Source organism: Arvicola amphibius, chromosome 11 (assembly GCF_903992535.2).
Source record: "Arvicola amphibius chromosome 11, mArvAmp1.2, whole genome shotgun sequence".
Classification (NCBI taxonomy): Eukaryota; Metazoa; Chordata; class Mammalia; order Rodentia; family Cricetidae; genus Arvicola; species Arvicola amphibius.
In genome coordinates this window covers 96,911,359-96,931,099 of record NC_052057.2, presented here as the reverse complement: position 1 = coordinate 96,931,099, position 19,741 = coordinate 96,911,359, and the positions used below count along the sequence as shown (strand labels likewise).

Sequence of the window (19,741 nt, the reverse complement as noted above, 5' to 3'; positions counted from 1 at the left end):
AGAAAAACCCTCTCTGTTCAACAAGGAGAGCTAAAAACCATTCCTTTCCATTTTCCTAATTTTTGAATGTGGTTATGTCCTTGCTACATCTTTGGAGTCCCGCCACCATTCTTTTTCGAGATGGCAGCAGGAGAGGTAAAGTGTTGCCCTTTGTAGATGAGGACACTGGGGTTCAGAGTGGTGCAGAGTCTCCCAGAGTCATACCGGGTCAGGGATGGCAGCAGGAGCTGATGCTCTCCTCGCTCTTCTGCAGGCTGCTCTAACGCGTTAAGCCGGAGGCAGTCTTCCGCCCTGGTCCATATAGAATTGTGTCAGTGATGAAGATAAGATGGGTAGGTGTCCACCTGCAGCCTCCATCCTGACTGGTACTGGTTTCTGGCGGAAGTGCAGAAAGTTGAGATGACACAAAAAGCTGTCAGTCTGACTTCCTCAATTTTCCCAACAACAACTGTGTGTTCCTGAGAGTGCTCATAGCTACAGGGGAACGCAAAGGAGCTCCTAGGAACCAAGAGACTCAGTGGCAGGGTTCCTGGTAGAACACACGTCACCATTTGCCAGCTTCTCGCAGGGCGCACTGCCGGAAAGGGAAAGAATGAGCCCGGCTAGTGCCACGACAAGGCCAGAGCCAGCACCAAGCCCCACTGAGGAAGAACCTGCTTCCCCCAGCCCGAGGAGTACCTAAAGTCCTCTGGGAAGTGCTATACACCTGTGGGGAATTAAGGCTACGCGTACGCGTACGCGTACTTACAACCTCATGCCCACAGCCCTTCACACTTGTGCGCACTTAGGTTAGCAAGAGCCTCAGGGGCTCTTAAAGATTCAACTGGGAAGTCTCTTTAAAGTTGGGGAAACTGAGGCTGGAGAGAGAGGTAGTCTGGCTTGCCCAGGGTCCCACAGAGGTTCAGAAGCAGAGGTGGGACTGGGACAAAAGGGCCCTGGGTGGTCTTCATATCTTCCCCCTCCAGAGTGCTAGTGAGTGTTGTGTGTTCAGTGTCACACAGCTCTGGCCTGGACAACACAGGGCTTCTTCCCTGGAGACTGACAGCCATCTCCATTGTGACTTCCAGTGGCCTGTCAAAGGCCTCCTCCCCCTCTGCTGTGTCACCTGCTCATCCGGTCCTGTTGTCCACCTTATCAACTCGCCCTCCCCGTTGCCAGCTACCCTTTCTCACAGCTCCCCACAGTCCCAGCACCCCTCAGTATCAGCAGAGGCTCAGGCTGAGGGCCAGAGCCCTGGACTCAATGCTGAGCTCTGCTTCCTGCTGGATGGGCCATTGTGCATAGGTTACTTATCCACCCTTCCTCCATCTTCCCCTTCCACACTTGTTAGGACAATGGTGTTAACGTGTTGAGAGTGTCCAGTGGCAAAGCAAGGACTATTTTGTCATTAAAATCTCGTCACCTCAGCTTTGTCCATTCCCCTCCAGTGTTTCCAATGCTCTGGGATAGGGGACAGGAAACCTTTTGCAGGAGCAGAAAAGGCTGTATGGAAAAGCGGGTGACTTGGGACTGGACTGAACATCAAATGGATAGGAACCCGAGGAAGGCTCCTTGAAATGGAAACCCCCTGAGCAAAGGCTTGAGGGTGCAAGCAGGTTGGCAACTGGCAGGTGTTGACGGAGCTGGGGAAGCTCAGATTGAGGAAGCCGCGGAAAACTAGCTGGAGACTTCTTAATTTCAAAGGTGGTGGGAGCTAGTCTTCTAAGCTGATACCTACGGATACCCATCCATGACTCGACAGTCCCACCAGCTCTTCCACTGGCTCTAGCAGGGGAGCTACTTTTCCAGGCCCAAAGCAAATCCGGCTGGCTAGTTCTGGTTGCCATTTCCCCACATCCTCCAGTAACTCCTCTTGTCTTGTTATATTGCTTGAAACTTTCAGAACAATTCCCCTTGCTAATAAATTTCCTTGCCACATTCTTGGTTTTGAAAGGAAATCCTCCAAGTGTTTCAACAATGAAGTATAATATAAAATATTGACTATTTTAAAATCAATGTAAGACCAGAGTGTACTTCAGTCTTACTTACTAACATATAAAGAACGATGTTTGGATAGTAGCCAATGTCTTTTCCATCTCTTTCATACACCCAGATTTTTTAAATAGTGATAGGAAGTTCTAACCAATCTTTTGATATTGAACTATCCTTTCATACCTGGAATGAAACTCATTTGGTCCTAGCCTGTCATTGCCTCCCCCGAGATGCCCAATCGGTGTGATGGTGGACGTTTGCTCCCATTGTTGACAGCAGCAAGAAGTACCACATGAGTGAGTCATGATACTAACCTTTAACCCTTAGTTCTTCTGCTGTGTCTGCTAAGTGCTTACATCACAATTAGGCCAGGTTGGTGGAATGAATTGGGAAGACTCTCTTGGTTTATAAACCAGGGCATTTAATAACATAAGAATATATCCCATGAAGATTTAAAGCAACTTTCCCCAAACGAGAACAAATAGAAACTTGCTCAGGAAGCTAAGTGGACAAGGCATTTATTATTTACAAAAGACATTTGTTCTACTTCTCCCAACACTATGAGGCCACTGGTATTTTCTAGCTGCTCTTTTGTTAATTATGGTAATTAATTAACAAAAAATCAAACCTTTTGTCCAGAATTTCATGTTTATAAGTATGCAGTTCATATTCTTCCTTATGAATATTATTTTTCTATTATTTTAGTTATATCTTTGTTCATTCTTATCTTTTTAAAATTTTAACATAATTTCTTTATTGATTCTTTAAGAATTTCACACCATGCACCCTAATTCTGCCTACCTCCAAGTCCCCCCTCATCTTTTCCTCATCCCTACAGTGCCCTTCCAAAAAGAAGATTTTTAAAAATCAATCCAAAATAAAACAAAACAAGCAAGCAAACAAACAAACCAGCAAGAACAAGAACAAAACAAAACAAAACAAACCAAAAAACCTTCCCTTCTCCATCTTTCCCGCCTCTGCAACACCTCTCCATTTGTCCTGGTGGCACTGGGAGCAGTGTGTCACACAGTACACCCTTTGTCCAGTCAGCTTCACTAGCAAATGTTCATTGCAGCGAGTCACTGGTCTGGTTCAAGGCCTCTGGTTTCTGGTCCACCATCATCACTGGGTTCTCACTGAAACTCCCCTGGGATATCCTGTGGGTATCGTTCCATGGGACCAGTCCCTTTATGAGCTCCAGCAGGTCTTAGGTGGAGTAGATGTTAGGGTGGGCCAAGCCAAGCCCTGGCTGTGGGCCTGGGTGGTAGCTGAGCTGGTCACTCCAGGCCACTGGGGATGCCTGACTCAGGCAAGGGGGCAGAGCGAGCTCTCCTATGCCCTTGCCCTCAGGGTCAGTTCTCCTGCTGCAGTGTCCAGTGAGAGGCAAGGCCAGTTTACCCAGGGTCAGTGAGAGCAGGCCTGGCTCAGCATGGCCCTCTGGTTTCATCACACATGGTTCCTTTGGCCCCCTGTGGTGATGCTGGCCACAGACATCAGCACTGAGCTCAGCTGCAGCTGGACCATGGACCCAGACATGGCCCTCAGCAGCAGCCTGGGCCCATTTATCTTGATAAATCTATGGGATTTATTTTAAACCTTGACTTGGGTCTGTCTGTTTCGTTGGTCTTTTCAGACGAGACTGGGCTGTGTGAGGTGGTCTGGCTATAGACGTCACTTTATTTTCCAACACTGACCCTTGGCTGTGTCTGTCTTTTTGTTTCCCCTTTTATTTATTGATTCCGTCCTCCTCCTCCTTTCCCCAAGTGGCTTTTTATTGCTTTTTCCTATGGCCTTCCGAGTCGAGCTCTTTGCCAAGGTTCTGATTTTCTGAACCTTTGCTTGAAGGATCAAGGTTTTAAAGTGTGTACCAGCAGCAAAAACTGTTGACCAAACACGAACCAAAGGGCAGACACGTGTTGAAGAATGAACTGGATCCCAGGAGGCAGACACCCTCACTCAGACTCTCTGAGTTTGCATGGGCACACACTGCCCTTCTCAGGACCCTGAGCTAGGCTAGGCCCTGGGCTGAGGAGTCTGCTGTGTCCAGGGGACCCCAAGCTGGTTGCTCCTCTTCCTCTGCCAGATCTCAGTTTTCCATCTGCAAAATGGCAAGAAGAGCCTCCTTAGCCCCCCTTGACTCTCTTCTTGAACAGGAATGGTGGGGACTGCCCAGACTCCCAAGACCCTTGCTACTCCAGCAGAGTGGCTTCTCTCACTAAAATGTTTTTGCCTTGTGCCCTTCTGACCTTAGGGTTCAAAGACTTGACTTGGAGCTCTGACTTTGCAGAGAGGTACAGGAAGCCTAATGGGGCAAACCTCCTCGATCATCTCTGGTCCTGCAAGCTTGACTGGTTCTGTCTTGCCCCTCCTTGAGAGGATTGCGTGGTTGCAACTCGTTCCGAGGATGATGGACTCCAAGGTTAATCCTGGAGCGTTTGCTCAACTCCGATATCTCATGTAAAGATACCTGAGCCAGGGTTCCCAGCCCAAAGCCAGGGAAGTGATGAGCAGGGGCAGGGGACTCCTTTGGAGGGCTTCTGGGGTTCTTGAAATTCTGGAAGGTTGGGGGACTGTGAGATGGGGCAGCCTCGGGAATGGTCGCTGACTCATGGCCCCAGAAGGACTGTGGAATCACTCAGAGCATGCTCATGTTCTCATGCTGCATGCTGGTGTTGGTTCTTTTGGGGGGGTCTGTTGGTTAATGATGGCCCTCTTCTAGCCACCCATTGGTGGGGCTGGGCTCAGAGGCCGTACGTGTGCAGTTGTAGGAAAGACTGAGAAGTGCTGAGACTCATCTCGGCTCTGCGTGATCAGCAGTCACTCAGTGTGCAGCCCACGGGCCCTTCTGACTCCTCACCCTCTCCCTATCAGTGTCCACACCCTAGTCCCAAACCTCCGCCACTTCCCGCCACTTCCCGGGAGGCAGACGGTGGTCGCGCCCCTTCCTTTTAGGGTAAGCTGCCAATTCTCTCCCCAAGGACAGTGGCTTCCCTCGGGGTCCAGAAACTACAGAACACAATGCTTTGCCAAGGTCTGGTTTCCACGTCTCGTCAGTGGTCTCCCTGTCGTATATAACCTGCAGGAGGGTTTGAAGGGCCACAGGCCCTGCTCCTCCCTGAAGGGACACAGACAGGGGCACGGTTGTGCTTTCCTTGCTTACGGCATTCGGTTACCTTGAGATTACTTCCCACAAGCCTTTTGGATGTTTAGTTACCCTGTAGACTTATGCACAAAATGCCTACTATGTGCCACAAAGTACCTGCTCTGCCATGGGTCCCCATGAGATCTGAGCCAACTTGCTCCCCTTCTTCTGCTTCAAGTCTGTTTTGCAGTCTCCAAAATATCAGCGTGGGCTAGCCAAGGGGAGCTCTCCGTGCTCTTCTTGCAATGATTCTTGAGCAGAGTGAAAGACTCTTAATGGATTCCCACTACTCTAGCAGGGCCATCGGGATGGACAGGAAGTCATCCCTGCTCTCAAAGAGCTGAGAGCCTCCACTGGAGGGTCTTGACCTCCGTGTGCCAGTGGCAAGGCAATATTGGGTTGGGAGAAGTGTCCTTCATGTTTACTGAATAAGGAAGAGATCTGGGTCTTGGGACAGAAAATGCAATACAAGACTATGGGGCTGGAGGGTCTGATGTGCTCCCACCCCATGCTGTTGGGAATGGAGGAGGGAGAAGAGTGAGCCTGTCTTCGAAGGCAATGGTGGGCTACATGTGGCAGGAGGAGGATGGACTGTATGCTGAGAACCAATCAGGGGCAACAAGGTGGGGGCAGAGCAATCAAAGTCACAAGAGTACACAGCCTGGTATGTGGCACTGACATCGTCCCACCTCCCTGAGGGGTGTGTGTGTGTGTGTGTGTGTGTGTGTTGTAAGCATGTATGAGTGACATGGGGAACAGGGCACGCTTGTGTTCAGCTTCCAGAAGTGACAAACATGTAGAATGTCCAGGGAGCTGTGGCCAAACATCAGGCTGCAGAGATGCTCACCCTGTCATATGTTGCTTTGATTCTTCAGGCCGCGACTTGGCAAGCACGACCCTCCCTGGGTACCCTCCACACGTCCCCCCCGCTGGACAGGGCAGCTACTCTGCACCGACGCTGACAGGGATGGTGCCGGGTGAGTTTGCACTGCCTGCATCTCCACAGCAGGCGGCAGATGGGGTGGCCATGGGAGGGCACTCTCTGCCCCAAAGCAGCCCGGGTGACCTCCATGCTTCTGAGAAAGCAAGCTGAATAAATCAACAGAGGTTGACTCAGCCCCTTCTGCAGCTGGGGCTGCAGTGGGGCTGTGCTGAGGAGGACATCAGAGGGTGGGTCCTTGTCTGACACTTAAAAAGCCCCTGGTCAGCCACACTGGGTGCCAGGGCCCAGAAGGGTGCAGGGCCAGCCAGTTGGAGTATCTCCCTATCCTTCCTTCCCTCCCTCAACTTCTCCTTTATTCCCCAATCTGTGTAACATGAACCACATAGAAGCCCCACAAGGTGCTCTTAGTGGTGTTATCCCTTGAGTGTGAGAAGTGTTTTCAAGTCAGATAGGCTGTCGACTCCTGAGTTTTGCCAGTAGACTGAACATTGTGAAAGCTTTAAAACCTGTCCCTCCACCAGTGGTATGTCAGCTTTGACACCGAGAATAGAGATCACCATTCCTTAAAAGGATGCCATCTGCTGCCCTCTCCCCATTATCCCATGGACCAGGGTGAGTCCACAGAACCGTGGGGCTCCTTCCTCCACTCTGGATACCCACCAGATGGAGCTGAGCTTCTTCTGGCTCTACCGCAGGGCTGTCCTCTTGGAGATGCCCTAATGGCCTGTTTGTGAACCCCCGATGGTGAGCTCTTGGTAGGGACTTGAACGAGCTTGAGTGTAAGGTATATAATAAGGCTTCACAGTTGTGTGTGTGTGTGTGTGTGTGTGTGTGTGTGTGTGTGTCTTCACACGACAACAAGTGGAGCAGGTTAGGGCACAGACAGGCAAGTGGAGTTTCCCACACTGCGTACCCTGGCAGAGAACATCAAGGAGCCCCACAATTCAAAATTCTGCCCTGGCCTAGTTGCGTGCGCAGTGTATTTAACAAGGTAGGAGGATGGAGCATATTTCATTTAACGGTTTGTTAGCTTGATTTATGCCTTTTAAATATGAGGCATATGGGAAATGGCCTCCACGAGCACTCTTGTCCTGGGCCTTGCCAACACCTGGGAGGCCTGCCAGGTTGCACAGTGAGAGTGTCCTCTTTCCTGCTGCAAGGATGGCCCTGCGGCGGAGGCCGGAGAAATATAGCGCACAGGCGCACGGAGGTGGTGGGCACTTACTGCCACCACCACACCCTTGGGCTCCTCTTTCTCCAGCCTCTGCCAGTTGGGGTCACAGACCACACTCAAGAACGGCTCTTCCCCTTTCTATACACTTCTGTATCAACAGGCAAACTCCTTCCTCCTTGCTTATACAGAACAACGCTGTCAGATGGGCTAGCTCGAGGGCATTACCCCATTCTCCTAAATGGCTGGGACCCAAAGAAGTTAGTGGACTTCACGGGGCTGCTAATGGGCTTGACCCTTAGCAAATGGGCTCCCTAAGTCCCTAACCCTGGCTTTTTAGGAGGAAACTGCTGTAGTAACCCTGGGTCCTGGTTCCAATTAGAGCCAATCAAAGTCACATCACCTTGATGGCCCTCCCAGAAAACCCGGGCCTCCCCAAGAGGCCAAGTAGAGAGATGCAGCCGAACCTTTCCTGGTTTATCAAAACAAAGTGGCCCTTGGGCCCTGTCGTTCCTCCAGCCCCAGTACCAGGCTCCACACGCAAATGGCTACTCCTGGCTGAGGCCCCAGTGGGATGGTGGTAGCTTCTCATCCAGTAGGGACGGCAGCAGGAGTCACAGGACCATATAAAGCCACAATCTCCCATCTGTTGCAATGGGAACACGGGACTTCTGGGACTCCATCCTCCACCACAGAGGAGAGTTGCACAGAATTGAAGGGAGGAAAGCAAGAATTATGTTTGGGGAGCCTGCTGCTCAGGGACCCTGGATTCTTCCTTCTCCATATCTCTGCCCCTGCTTCCTGCCCCGTCACCACTCCCTCCTCCTGACTGGCTTCCAGCTTTCTCTTTTCCCACACTCGCAGCAGTCAGTGCCAGAGCAAGACAGCTTAGCGCTTGCTCCTCAGTGTCCTAGCCACTGCCGCGTCCCGTTTCTACGTTGTCTCCAAACCTGTTTCTTGGATGGCCTGCCTTCCCAGCGCAGAGGGCCTTGCCTTTCAACAGAGCAGTGGTCTAGCCCCCTCTCCCACCGTGCATTGCCAGGGTCTGGCCCTTGCTTAATTTGTGGGCCCCTCTTCCAGCCCCCCCCCCCCCGTCCCCAATCACTCATCTCCTTCATTCAGTCTCCTGGGCTGGACTGCTTCCCACCTTGGCCTGTTGAGATCCAGCCTCAGTCTCCAGGTCTGAGCACAAACGTCACGGCCCACAAGCTTCCAAGGATGGTCCCTCCTGGGGCCACTAGTGTTTTGTGTTCCATCCGCTATGTTGAGCATCCCGCTCTCACTGGAGCTGTCTTAGCCTTGGGCACCATCATAGTACCAAGCACGTCCTAGGTGCCTTCTGTGAGTGTCGGCTAGGGGACAGTAGCAGGGCAAAGCAGATAACCGGTGCTTTAATTTCCTGTGGCAAGCAGGAGAAAATCCCCAGTGTAGTGTTCAGGATAACAGGAGAATTCTCTCACGTCTCTGTAACAAGTCTGAAGTTAGGATCACTGGGCCAAGATGCTGGTGCCGGCACAGTCCCACTCCCTGGGAAGCCCTGGGAAGTGGCTGCTCCTCAGCTCGTCCAGCTTTTTTCCTTCCTGGCGCTGCAGCACTCCAGGGCCAAGTCGGCATGCCACCCTTCTCTTCTCTCCCATATAAGGGCACTCAAGTTCCCAACTTCTTCATGTCTGCCAGCCTGTCTTGGCACTCACAGGTCTCACACAGGAAGCCTCACACGTCAGGTTCCAGGGATCGGGACGAAACTGCCCTGTGATCTGTTTGAGGGCTTCGATCTTACATGTGTTCAGATTTCTGCTGCTTAACCTCTCGGGTTTCTAAGCCCGTGAGGTATTTATGTTGGCATCCAGTTCTCACAGCCGTGGCGGGCCTGTTGACGTGTTCTGAGGAAACAGTTGACATGACTCAGGGGGAGCCGTTATCTGCTTTCCCCAGCTCTGAGGTGGCCGCACTGGGATGGATGGTTTCGCTGTGTGAATCAGTCTCCCGTATTTGCTGTGGGCCTGCAGTACAATCTGCAGGGAAGCCAGAAACCCCGTGACTCCCTGCCTCCGAGGGCTTTAGGAAACGCTTGGCTGTTGCTGATTCCTACGTGTGAGTGGAGGCTTCCGTTTCTAATGTTCGCTTTCAGGGCACAGGCAAGAGGGACTGCCTCCAGGGTACACTCTGGCAGCTGAACTTTGGGCTGTGAGAAAACGGGCCTGGTGTGTTCTGTGCTGAGTGGCAGCTTGTTGGCACTCCCCACTTCCTGGCCCGAGGGCTGTTGCTGGGCTGTCTGCCTCTCCTGCTCCTCACAGTCTCCTGTGAGCTCCTCTGAGGTGTTTGTGGAGTTCCTTCCTGCAGCCCTTTGCAGATCCATTACATCCAAAAGCAAAGCCTGCACGTTCTATCAGCTTAAGGTGGAGACAGTTTTCAGATCTTATTTTCATCAAGTCTCAGCAAATACCAAAAGTTTTGCACCAAAGATTCCACGGTGTCTTGATCGGTGAGTAAGTACCAGACGCCTGCCTGAAGATGTTTGTGCAGCCCTGCAGATATTGACATGGCATTTGGAACTCTTAAATACGCTGGGCTGCGGGGAAGGGAGTTTGCTGCCCTTTGGCTTCAGTGAGTCTGAACACGGGGTAAGCATCTTTGAGAATCACTCAAGGCATCGGGGGCTCCTGCCCAGCCCCTTGCTTCGCTCCTGCTCTGGAGCTTTAGGCAAAAATACCAGGAGGGCTGACAGTGGATACAGAAGCTGATAGACAGGAGACCTGTCAGGGCAGCGTGCATGAAGGAGCATGACCGGTCCCTGTGGTCCCTGTTGGCTCTTATGAGCCCTGTGGGCCCTGTGGGCCCTGTGGTCCTGGGCACTGTAGTTCTCACTAGTAGTCAAGGATTGGGAAAAATGACTTCTAGGACTTCTTGCGATGAAGCACACTGAAATGACCATTTTGGTCTCTGAGGAGGTGATAGGCGAGGACGAAGACAGAAGGGGCATCTGGGGCCAGAAGGGAAATCTGGAGCAAGCTGCAGGTTGGGGCAGGACTGACTGCGCTCTGCCCTGATGGCGAGGGACCTGCTCCTCTGGCCACAGCACTGTGGCTTTCTCAGCTCCTCTCTTCCAGCCCGCCTGGCTCATGCACAATTTTCTGTTCCCCTACATAGACAAGCCTTCTCTAGTAACCCACATGTGTTAATTCCCTGTTCCACCCATAATAAGTGATCATAACCCAGTGACCTAAAACAATGGAAATGTCTCTCTTCCAATTCTTGAAGTCAGAAGCCCAAAACAGTCTAATAGGGCTAACGTCAGGGTATTGAGCTTCTTCTGGACTCGAGGAAGGGAGGGCTGTCTTCTTTCGCTCTCTAGCTTGTGGATACTGCAAGCATCCTTTGGCTTGTGGTCCCATTGTTTTGTATTTCAAGTTGGCAGTGTTGGGCCTCATGTGTGCTGCCACCTTTCCCTCCCAGCCTCCTCTACCTCCTATTAGAGGAGTCGCATGCTTACCTCGGGTTTATTGCCCAACCGGGCTAATTCCTTTTGCTTCAGGACAGTTCGCCAGACCGTAATCCTCTCTGTCACCTTCACTTCTCTCTGCTATGGGAGTCTTACATATTCACAGGATCTGGGGACTAGGATGTCAGGAAAGGAAGGCTTTTCCTGCCCTGGTGAGACTATCCCTGATTCTGAGTTCTGCCAGTCAGGCTTAAGGGCTGGGGCCTAGAACCTGGCAGGATGTGGCCAAATTTAGCAGGGACTCCCTGTGCAGTCCACCAATTCTTACTCATGGGAGTAAATCATACTCGGCACAGGTGGTACATATAATTGGGACACTTTATCCCCACCCCGAGCAGAGACCCTTCCCACAGAACAGAACCCAGTGAACTGGACAAGTTTGGAAAGGACCCCCCCCAGAGGCTAGCCAGCCAAGAGATGGAGAATCCAGCACTGATGGGAGGTGGAGCCATTGCCCTCTGGGTGCTTCTCAGAGAAGGAATGGCTTTGGCTCTTCCTGTGGGGTTCCCACCCCCTGCCCCCTGCTTTTTGCTTGAGCGCTCATTGGGCCTTCTGTGAAACTGGCTTGGGCTGGGTCCCAGAGTGCACACCTGTTGCTTGTTTCTGACTCTTTGCTGCCCTCTTGTGGCCGCCAGTCATTCTGCCATGCTAGGAACGGACTAAGGAACCCAGACACAACATGAAGAAGCCACAGGAGGTCCATTCTCTTGTTTGCTATTAACTCTTCAGGCATTTTCTAAGAAACACTAAGTGCTGGTTCTGGGTCCAGTGTGGCATTTCAGACTCAGCTGCTGCCCTCAGGGATCTCACAGTCTAATTTGGGAGACAGGTTAAAAAAAAAGTATATCATTCCATGTAGTGTGTTAAAAAAGTACATCATCCCATGTAGTGTTTTAAAAAAGTACATCATCCCATGTAGTGTGTTAAACGTTAAGGCATGGAGGAGACGACTCAGTCAGTGAAATACCCGTGTACAAGCATGAGGTCCTGAGTGCAACCCTCTGAGCCCACATTGAAAATAAAAATCTAGGCATGGAGGCACACATTTGTCATTCCGGCTCTGGGAGGGCAGAGCCAGAGGATCCCGGGGCCTGCTGGCCATTGCTTGTTTGGGTGAGCTCTATGCCAGTGGGGAACTGTCAAGACAAGGTGGAAAGTGTCCCCTGAGGAGTGACCCTGAGGTTGTGCTATGGCCTCCACACGCATCCACATGTGCAGACTCAATAGATAGATAGATAGATAGATAGATAGATAGATAGATAGATAGATAGATAGATAGACAGACAGACAGACAGATAGATAGATAGACAGACAGACAGACAGACAGATAGATAGATAGATAGATGAAAGATTTAAAAAAAACAGGAATGTATACAGTGCCCGGGAGGTTGGGGGAAGGGATTGTTGAGTCAGCTGGAGCAATGGAATGGAGTGAAGGCAATTATGAGAGATGTCTCAGAGTCTCAGAGATCATTTGAGCCACAGCTTACAAGATTGGAATTGCCAATCAGAAGTGTCAATAGTAGGTAAGGGACCAGTATTGTCATCTAAGAGCCCCAGAGAGACCAGAGAGTGTGGGCACCCGGGGACCAGGACACATGGGGGCCTGGGAGGACTGGGTCTTAAGCTTTGCAGGGCTTGAGGAGAAGAGCAGGAGAGGCAGAGTGGGCCTGATGGACAGGCCCCTGCTGGCACCATTATCCCTCTCTTGAGCATCAGGGCATGAGGCAAGGCTCTGATGGAGATGTCTGGAACGTGCTCAGGACCTGAGCCCTTGTCCTCCCAAATAGCTCAGTCCTGTGTGGGATAGATCCACCGAGGTGTCTCTGGGCTTGGGGAGAAACTGGCAGCCCTCAGAGGTCTTGTTACACTTTGGGAGAAGGTGCTACAAAGGCAGAGGTCCTGCCTGAGCCAAGGAGACTTGGAGCCTGATCCCAGCTGCCAGACTGTCAGACACTGATAGGAGGACCTTGTGCATGATCCCGGGGCTTCCTGTTCCTAAAACAGGAGGCAGTGGGTGGAGAAACGGGACTGAAAGCACCCTAAGGAGTTTCCTGGTCCTGCCACTCCAGGGCTGGTGTCCACACTAAGGAGTTTCCTGGTCCTGCCACTCCAGGGCTGGTCTCCACACTAAGGAGTTTCCTGGTCCTGCCACTCCAGGGCTGGTCTCCACACTAAGGAGTTTCCTGGTCCTGCCACTCCAGGGCTGGTGTCCACACTAATGTCATCTAGCCAGCCTAGGAAGCTCTGGAGTCCCCCCATCTCTACTCTAAATGGGCAGGAAATGCTTCCAGGCTCTCTTCCTATCTGGGGCTATGAGGTGATGTAGTAGAGATACACAGTCCTTCTACACCTCCACTGGAAAAGCCCCCCAAACTGCCTCGGAGGCCAGGATGAACTCTCAGGACCACCACACCAGGAATGGGTGCCCAAAAGTTTGGGAATCTGGAGCCTTGGAGCTGGTAGATGAGGGGACCGTACCTTGGGTACTTATCTGTGTCACAGTCCATAGCTCCCAGGTCTCGGGCTCCTCTGGTGATGGTGATGGACCCAAGACTACAGTCACGGTACGTGAGGCTGGGTTGAGATTCTGACCAAGCTTCCACCAAAAGCCCTTGTTTTGTTACTTTTCTAGTTCCGTGATGAGACACCATGACCAAGACAGCTTGTAAAACAAAAGCACTTAATTGGGGGCTTGCTTTTAGACGATCAGTCCATTATCATCATGGCGGGGAACATAGTGGCAGACAGAAGACAGGCATGATGCTAAAGAAGTAGCTGAGAGTTCACATCCGTTCCACAAGTCTCAGGCAGAGAGAGAGAGAGAGAGAGAGAGAGAGAGAGAGAGAGAGAGAGAGAGAGAGAGAGAGAGAGAGAGAGAGAGAGAGAGACTGAGAGAGAGAGAGAGAGAGAGAGAGAGAGAGAGAGAGAGAGAGAGAGAGAGAGCGCATGCGAGTGTCTGGGCCTACTATTAGCTTTTGAAACCTCAGAGTGACCTCCAGTGGCACACCTCCTCCAACAAGGCCACACCTCCAGATCTTTCCCATGAACTGGGGACCAAGTGTTCAAATATAAAAGCCTATGGAAGCCATTCTGGTTCGAGCCACCACAGACGCTCCTCGGAAACAATACAGTGACTATGTTGCAGTGGCCCTGTAGATAAGGGGCTACAGTCAAGATTTGCTTTAGAAGACACAAAAGCATTTGTGGGAGTTGTGCACACTGGATGCATAAGGGGTGAGTTGAGCCTGACGCCTTCAAGGCCCTCCCCCGCTGAGAGGTCGGGGTGCTTGTTTGGTACACAGAGGAACATAAGAGACACATGGAGTTCTGAAGAGGTTGGATGGTCTTGCTGGGTCTTGGCCATGATCAAGCCGGATTCTGATGCAGAGATTAGACGTTAATCCAATGCTGAGGAAGGAGTGCCATCCTGGCCCCTGGCCTCACAGTCAGTACAAAGCAGCTTGACTCCAGGCCTAGATCTATCTGCAAATGCCTCCAGTACCACTGTTTGCCAAAAGGCCAGCCAAGAGGGCCCCTGGCAATTCTCTCTGGTTATCTACCTGAATCTTGCCTGGGGCAAATGAGGAAGCGCCTCTTTTGCTTAGCAGGGGATGGGTGGGGTAGGAGAGACTGAAGCCATAGGAGGAGTCAGGCCAGACAGCAACCCACAACCGCTCTCATGCTGGAGTGCCCGGGGCTCACACCAGCTTTTGTCCACTGGGCATCAATAGACCACTTAAGGCTGAGAACCCCCACTCACGCCTGCCCAGCCTTCCTTCTGCTTTTTCTCACATTTTGTGGATATTAGCCCCTACCAGACTGGAGATCCTGCAGGGAGGCCCACCCTGGATCTCCCACAAGACTGTAAAGAGGGGGTCAGGATCCCAGACAGGCCCTGTGCCAAAGGCCTATTCCCTTTTCAGGACTTTACAACAGTCTGATGCCTCGGGGGAAGTGGGGGGAAATGTACTTCACCTCTGAGATTCCAGAAAGGAAACTGGCAGGCTGGCATTAATAAACGTTCTGCGAAATGCCTGCAGATTGCAACATTAACTTTTATTAACTATTACATTTAATGCTCATAAAAATTTCATCATACTTGAAAACAATTTGAGGTTAGACTGTCTCACTTTGCAAATGTTCCCAAGTCCACACCATGATTGCTAAGAAATCACAGCTAATAATCTCTCACATCGCTCATGGTCAAGTGGTTTCCAAAGCAAGACTATGGATATGAGGTTTTTGTAATTTTCAAGCCGAAATTAATAGTGTGCTGTAGTTATTGTGCTGTAGGGGCACAGGGTGGTACTTGGATGCCCAGGAGAAGGGACCTGGGACAGACCTGATTCCCTGTTAAACCCCCTTGACCACAATAAGTAAAGGCAAGGCCTTCAGATGATGAGGTGTCAGCGGCCCCCAGTTCCTCCCTTTGGTTTGTTGATCATCTCCATACGAACCTAAGGACACCTTGTCAGGCCTAGAGAGAAGCAAGTGTGGCATCATGTAAGCCCAGGGATGACGTGAGCCTGGTCAGGGGGTACCAGGCTCAGAAAAGGGAGGGGCATGTACTTCTACAGAGGGCAGTGTAAAAATGGGGAACACATCATGGTCCATATTCCCATGGGGAAGTGAGAAGCCCAGCAAAAGCCTTCAGAGGTATCTGTGCCACTGTCCCTACGCATGGGAGGGACCTAGCAAGACAGTTCTCACCTGGAGAAACTTGTGCTGGTCAGAGAGGGGAGGGGGATGAGCAAACCAAGGGCCAGAACATGATGGTACACGATAGGGCCTGGGCCATGCATTGTCCTGCATACACTGGGGTCCTTCTGAACCAGTTCTGGGCTGTGTTTTGCCTCTTTGGCTTGCGGGAATCCACGCCCTTCTTTTCCAAGGCCTTGTCAGCTGTCAGCCCTCAGCTGGACTGGCCATCACCTCTAACTCACTGCACCTGAGACAACTCTCTCCAGAGCCCAGAACCCACGGAAGCAGCCGGAGTCAGTAAGGTCAGGCTTTTGCCCTCCAAGGAAAGTGTTCTCAAATGATGCCAAATCTCCACGCCTCTGCCACCCACCCCCTAACCTGCACAGTGTTTACCGTCCAGAGAGATGATACACACTTATTACCCAAGTTACCACCGAAAGCGCCTTGTGAGACAGGAATGTTCACCCTAGTTCAGAAGCAAGTTAACAGCTCTGGTGGTGATGTGCCTAGTTTGGATCACGCCATAGGCGGCCTGGGAGCAAGCAGACCGAGTGAGGTCTAGAACTCCTATCTCAAGTTCAGCCAGCCTTGGTGCCCCTGGAGAACCAGGAGGACGTGGAGCCTGTCTGATAGGCTCTGGGCCCCGGGGAAGACTATGGCTTCCCTGGTGCTCCCCTGAGGTGCCAGACTCTGCTGGGATGCTAGGACGCTGTGCTTCAGGTTCTGGGATATTCCTTTTTCCATCCCTAGCCATCTGGCAATGTGAGTTGGCCCTGGGCTAACCAGCACTTACTCTCTCGGGCTACCTATGGTGCACTAAGTTTCCCTGTGCACATCCCAGGGCCTTGCCCATGGTCAGCTCAACCCCAGGCCACCACCAACCGTGATCTGCCTGCTTGGAGCTGTTGGGACTATGTGCCCCTGTCTCCTGATTGCTTTTGGGGTTAGACCCAGTCTGCAGCTCCTCTTGGAGGCGGGACTATGCCCGGTCCCAACACCCAGTAGATGTCTGAGAGCTGTAGGTAGAACTCACGTAAATACTACCCTCACTGCTTGCTCGCATAACTGGCCTGAGTGGACTCCAGGCTCAGGGTCCAGGGTGTAATTATGCGGGGCTTGTGCTCCACTTAAACGCTGCCCTAAGTCCTTCCAGTATTGGCTCTGGCTGCTCTCTGGAAGATACTGAGACAATGGCCCTTGTTACCCTCTGTTTGAGCTATTTATTTTTTTTCTCTCCACTTTTCCCTCCTTCCCCTCCCAGGGGACTCGCCTCTCGCCCTCATCCCTCATGTTTCCCCTTTCACTTGGCTGTCACTCTCATTGTCCTCCCGGGGCCTGGAAGGCAGGGTGACAGGCAAGAGGAGCCCAACCAGGCCGGGGAGGCTGGAAATATAGTCATTAATGGGAGCCGGGAAGCCCAGATGTCCTCCCTGAATGCGGGTAATTTGTTTTTAATGAAAAACCACGCGGTGACCCTGAACAAATGAATTGTCTTTATAAGGAGCCGATGTGCAGAGGCACAAATTAAGGACTTAAGGGAGACTCGATGCCAGGCTGGAAAGGAAGGAAGGAAGAAGCAAGGAGGGGGTGAAAACGCGAGAGAAATGAAAGACTTTAAAACGACAACTGTCTCCTCCTGTTCCTTTGTCTAAAGAACATCCCAGCTCAGAAATGCTTTGGGAACTGTTTTGCCGGACCAGAGTTCAAGACAGTTGGGACCGTCTTGAGGCATTTTCCACCCAAGTGCTAAGAATATGACCTCTTATTTGCTCAGAGCTTTCTAGTTTCTGAACCTCGCAGCTTAGTTGTTGGCCCAGTTTACAGAGATGAAAACTGAGGCCCAGGAGAAAGGGCTGCTTTAGAGCCATGCAGCAAGTGCAGGTTTTGGAGGACAAGGGAAGGACCACCCACTCCAAGTTTGGCTCTTCAGCATTCCGTACTTGTGTCTAGAAGTGGATTTCTCTGTGAGACGCCAGAGATGGGTTGTGGCCTGAGCCGGTCTGTGACAAGTGGCAGTACCATGTCTATTCTGAGGGACCTCGTCTGAATTAAATGCGCTGGGATTTGGGGAATGCCCCGCTTTTCCAAGAACACGTTAGGTAAGGAGTCATACAGAGAGAACACCCAGGAATGAGACTGAGGGTGGGGGGCAGAGATGAAAACAGAAAACTGATTGACACAAAAAAATTCTGTCTGACTTTCCCCACTCAGGAATCAGTCCTGCAGCCTCCACTTCCCGGACTCTTTTATGAGGGGGATGGAATGGGGATCATGGTGGGAGGGGCAGCCATGTGGGCACTGTCTCAAGAGAGGCTGCAGCTAGTGGCTCTGCTCACAGTGGGCAAGTCCACCCTGTTGGAGAAACATGACAGGTGGTTGAAGCAGGCCTGGGTTGGGGACTGTAGATGAGTTCTGTGCTAACGCCTACCTCTCGGGGTCCAGAAAGGTCTTCAGGCAGTCTACAGCAATTTCACCCTCCATGGTGGAAAGAGAGGCCTGGTGTCCCAAGCAAGGACAGGAGAGGCTGTGGGCAGAGTCACAGGGAAGGCAAAAGGAACAGCCAGCCTGCCTTCATGCCCCCCCCATCGCCTCAGTCTTCCTTGAAGCAAGGAAAGGAAGCATCTTGCCTCCCGTCCTCACACACACTTGGTGTTTCCAGAATGTTCCAGGCACTAGAGCTTCTAATAAGTGTTTGAAAATCCCTGGTCCCCCTTGCTCTCCATCATGTTCCTGCTGGGGCCTGTGGGCCTGGCCAGCTCTGAGAGCCCTTCCTGCTCTGACCCAGTAGATATAGATGGTGACCTCCCCAGGCCAGCAGAGTAGCCCTGGAACCTGAGGCATGGTGTGTGTGTGTGTGTGTGTGTGTGTGTGTGTGTGTGTGTGTGTGTGTGTGTGTCGGTGAGGGGGTGTCCTGCTCCTTCCAGCTCTGCATCTTACCCTAGTCAGGTATCTGGACAAAATGCAATGACTGCATTCTTTCCCTGGGTTCAATTCCTCTGGAAGCGGGAACCTAACCAGAAAATCGGGCAAACAGAAAACTCAGACCACAGCCCGTGGCCTGCGGTCACGAAGTCTTCATCCTGCGTTAGTCCTTTGCCTCCCAGTACTGACTGAGTCCTTGCTTCCCCAGCTACCAGAAGCAGACTGTCCTCACAGCAGGCGTCCTGGAATTGAGGGTTTATTCTTCACCACCTTCCAAGGTGGATTTCAGCCCCATCAGGCTGGCCAGAAATCCCCATCACAGACTAGCAGGGCTGCCCACATTCCTTGTAGGGCTGGACACATGACCACCCCACCCTTGCAAGGCAGCTACCCTACTCACCTTGGTGCCCAGCCCTGCTCCTGGAGTGGCCACACCCCTCCCCATTCCAGCCCAGGAAACAAACAGGGCCTCTCTGGATGCACCCCAGGGCATCCTTCCAGAGACGCACTTCCAACCGAAACATGGGCAAGTTGCTCTTTCTACAGTGGACAATTACAAACACCAGGCAGGGCTGCCAACTGGCAAGTAAATTCCGGAAGTGACTTGGCTTCATTACATTGCCAGGGAGCCAGCTGGGTGGGGTCCTCACTCGTGAGCTAGCCTCTGGCTGTCCCACTTCACTGGTACTCTTGTTCATTCCCACGTTCATTCTCCAGGTAATCGCAGGCTCTTCCGTGTGGCTGAGCCCAGGTCACAGTGTGGGCACAGACACGACCAAATGGTTCTGAGGCCAGAAGAGCTTCTATGAGGAGAAGTGACCGTGTTTCATGTTTAGGATGGAGGGAAGCCAACTTGAACATGGTGTCTGGGAGTGGCTTTGCTGGAATGGTAGGCCCAGGAGGCAAAGAGGATACAAAGGGGTGAGGTTTGAGGGACACAGCAGCTGGAGGCTGGCCTGCCCACTGGGATGCGTGCCTGACTGGTGACCAGCTCCAGTCCCATTCATGATGGGAGGGCTCCGAGGGAAGGCTGGCGCGTGCAAATCTCAGTCCCGAAGCCCGGGGCTGATCCGTGTGTACAAACAGGAGGCTCAGTATTTAGGAGCAGGGAGGAGCAAGGGAGGTACCCTGAATGGCTGCCTGCTTTGGAAATTTCTATGCATTTGTAATAACAAAATTACCATAATTTGCTCGTTAACGCAGCTAGATCAGTCAAGCATTGTTCCTTCGCAGGCGGGCTGGGAGGTGTGCGCCTCTCTGCACACTCCGCACACCCCAGCCCGCCTGCCAGCCCGTTGGAGCACTAGAAATTAGCATGCAAATGGTCCTAATTCGGTGGGCGAGCTGTCAGGCAGGCCTCTCCGGCCTCGTCTCCGTGAAGGCCCT

The 19,741-nt window shown here is 52.0% G+C and overlaps 1 protein-coding gene across 1 annotated transcript in view; it reads left to right on the top strand.

Annotated features, from left to right (window-relative positions):
• Window positions 1-19,741, top strand: part of Pax5 (paired box 5) — a 164,450-nt gene that overhangs the window by 122,131 nt on the left and 22,578 nt on the right. The window contains 1 exon segment of the mRNA XM_038347799.2: window positions 5,989-6,090. Coding sequence (XP_038203727.2) covers window positions 5,989-6,090 — 102 coding nt within the window.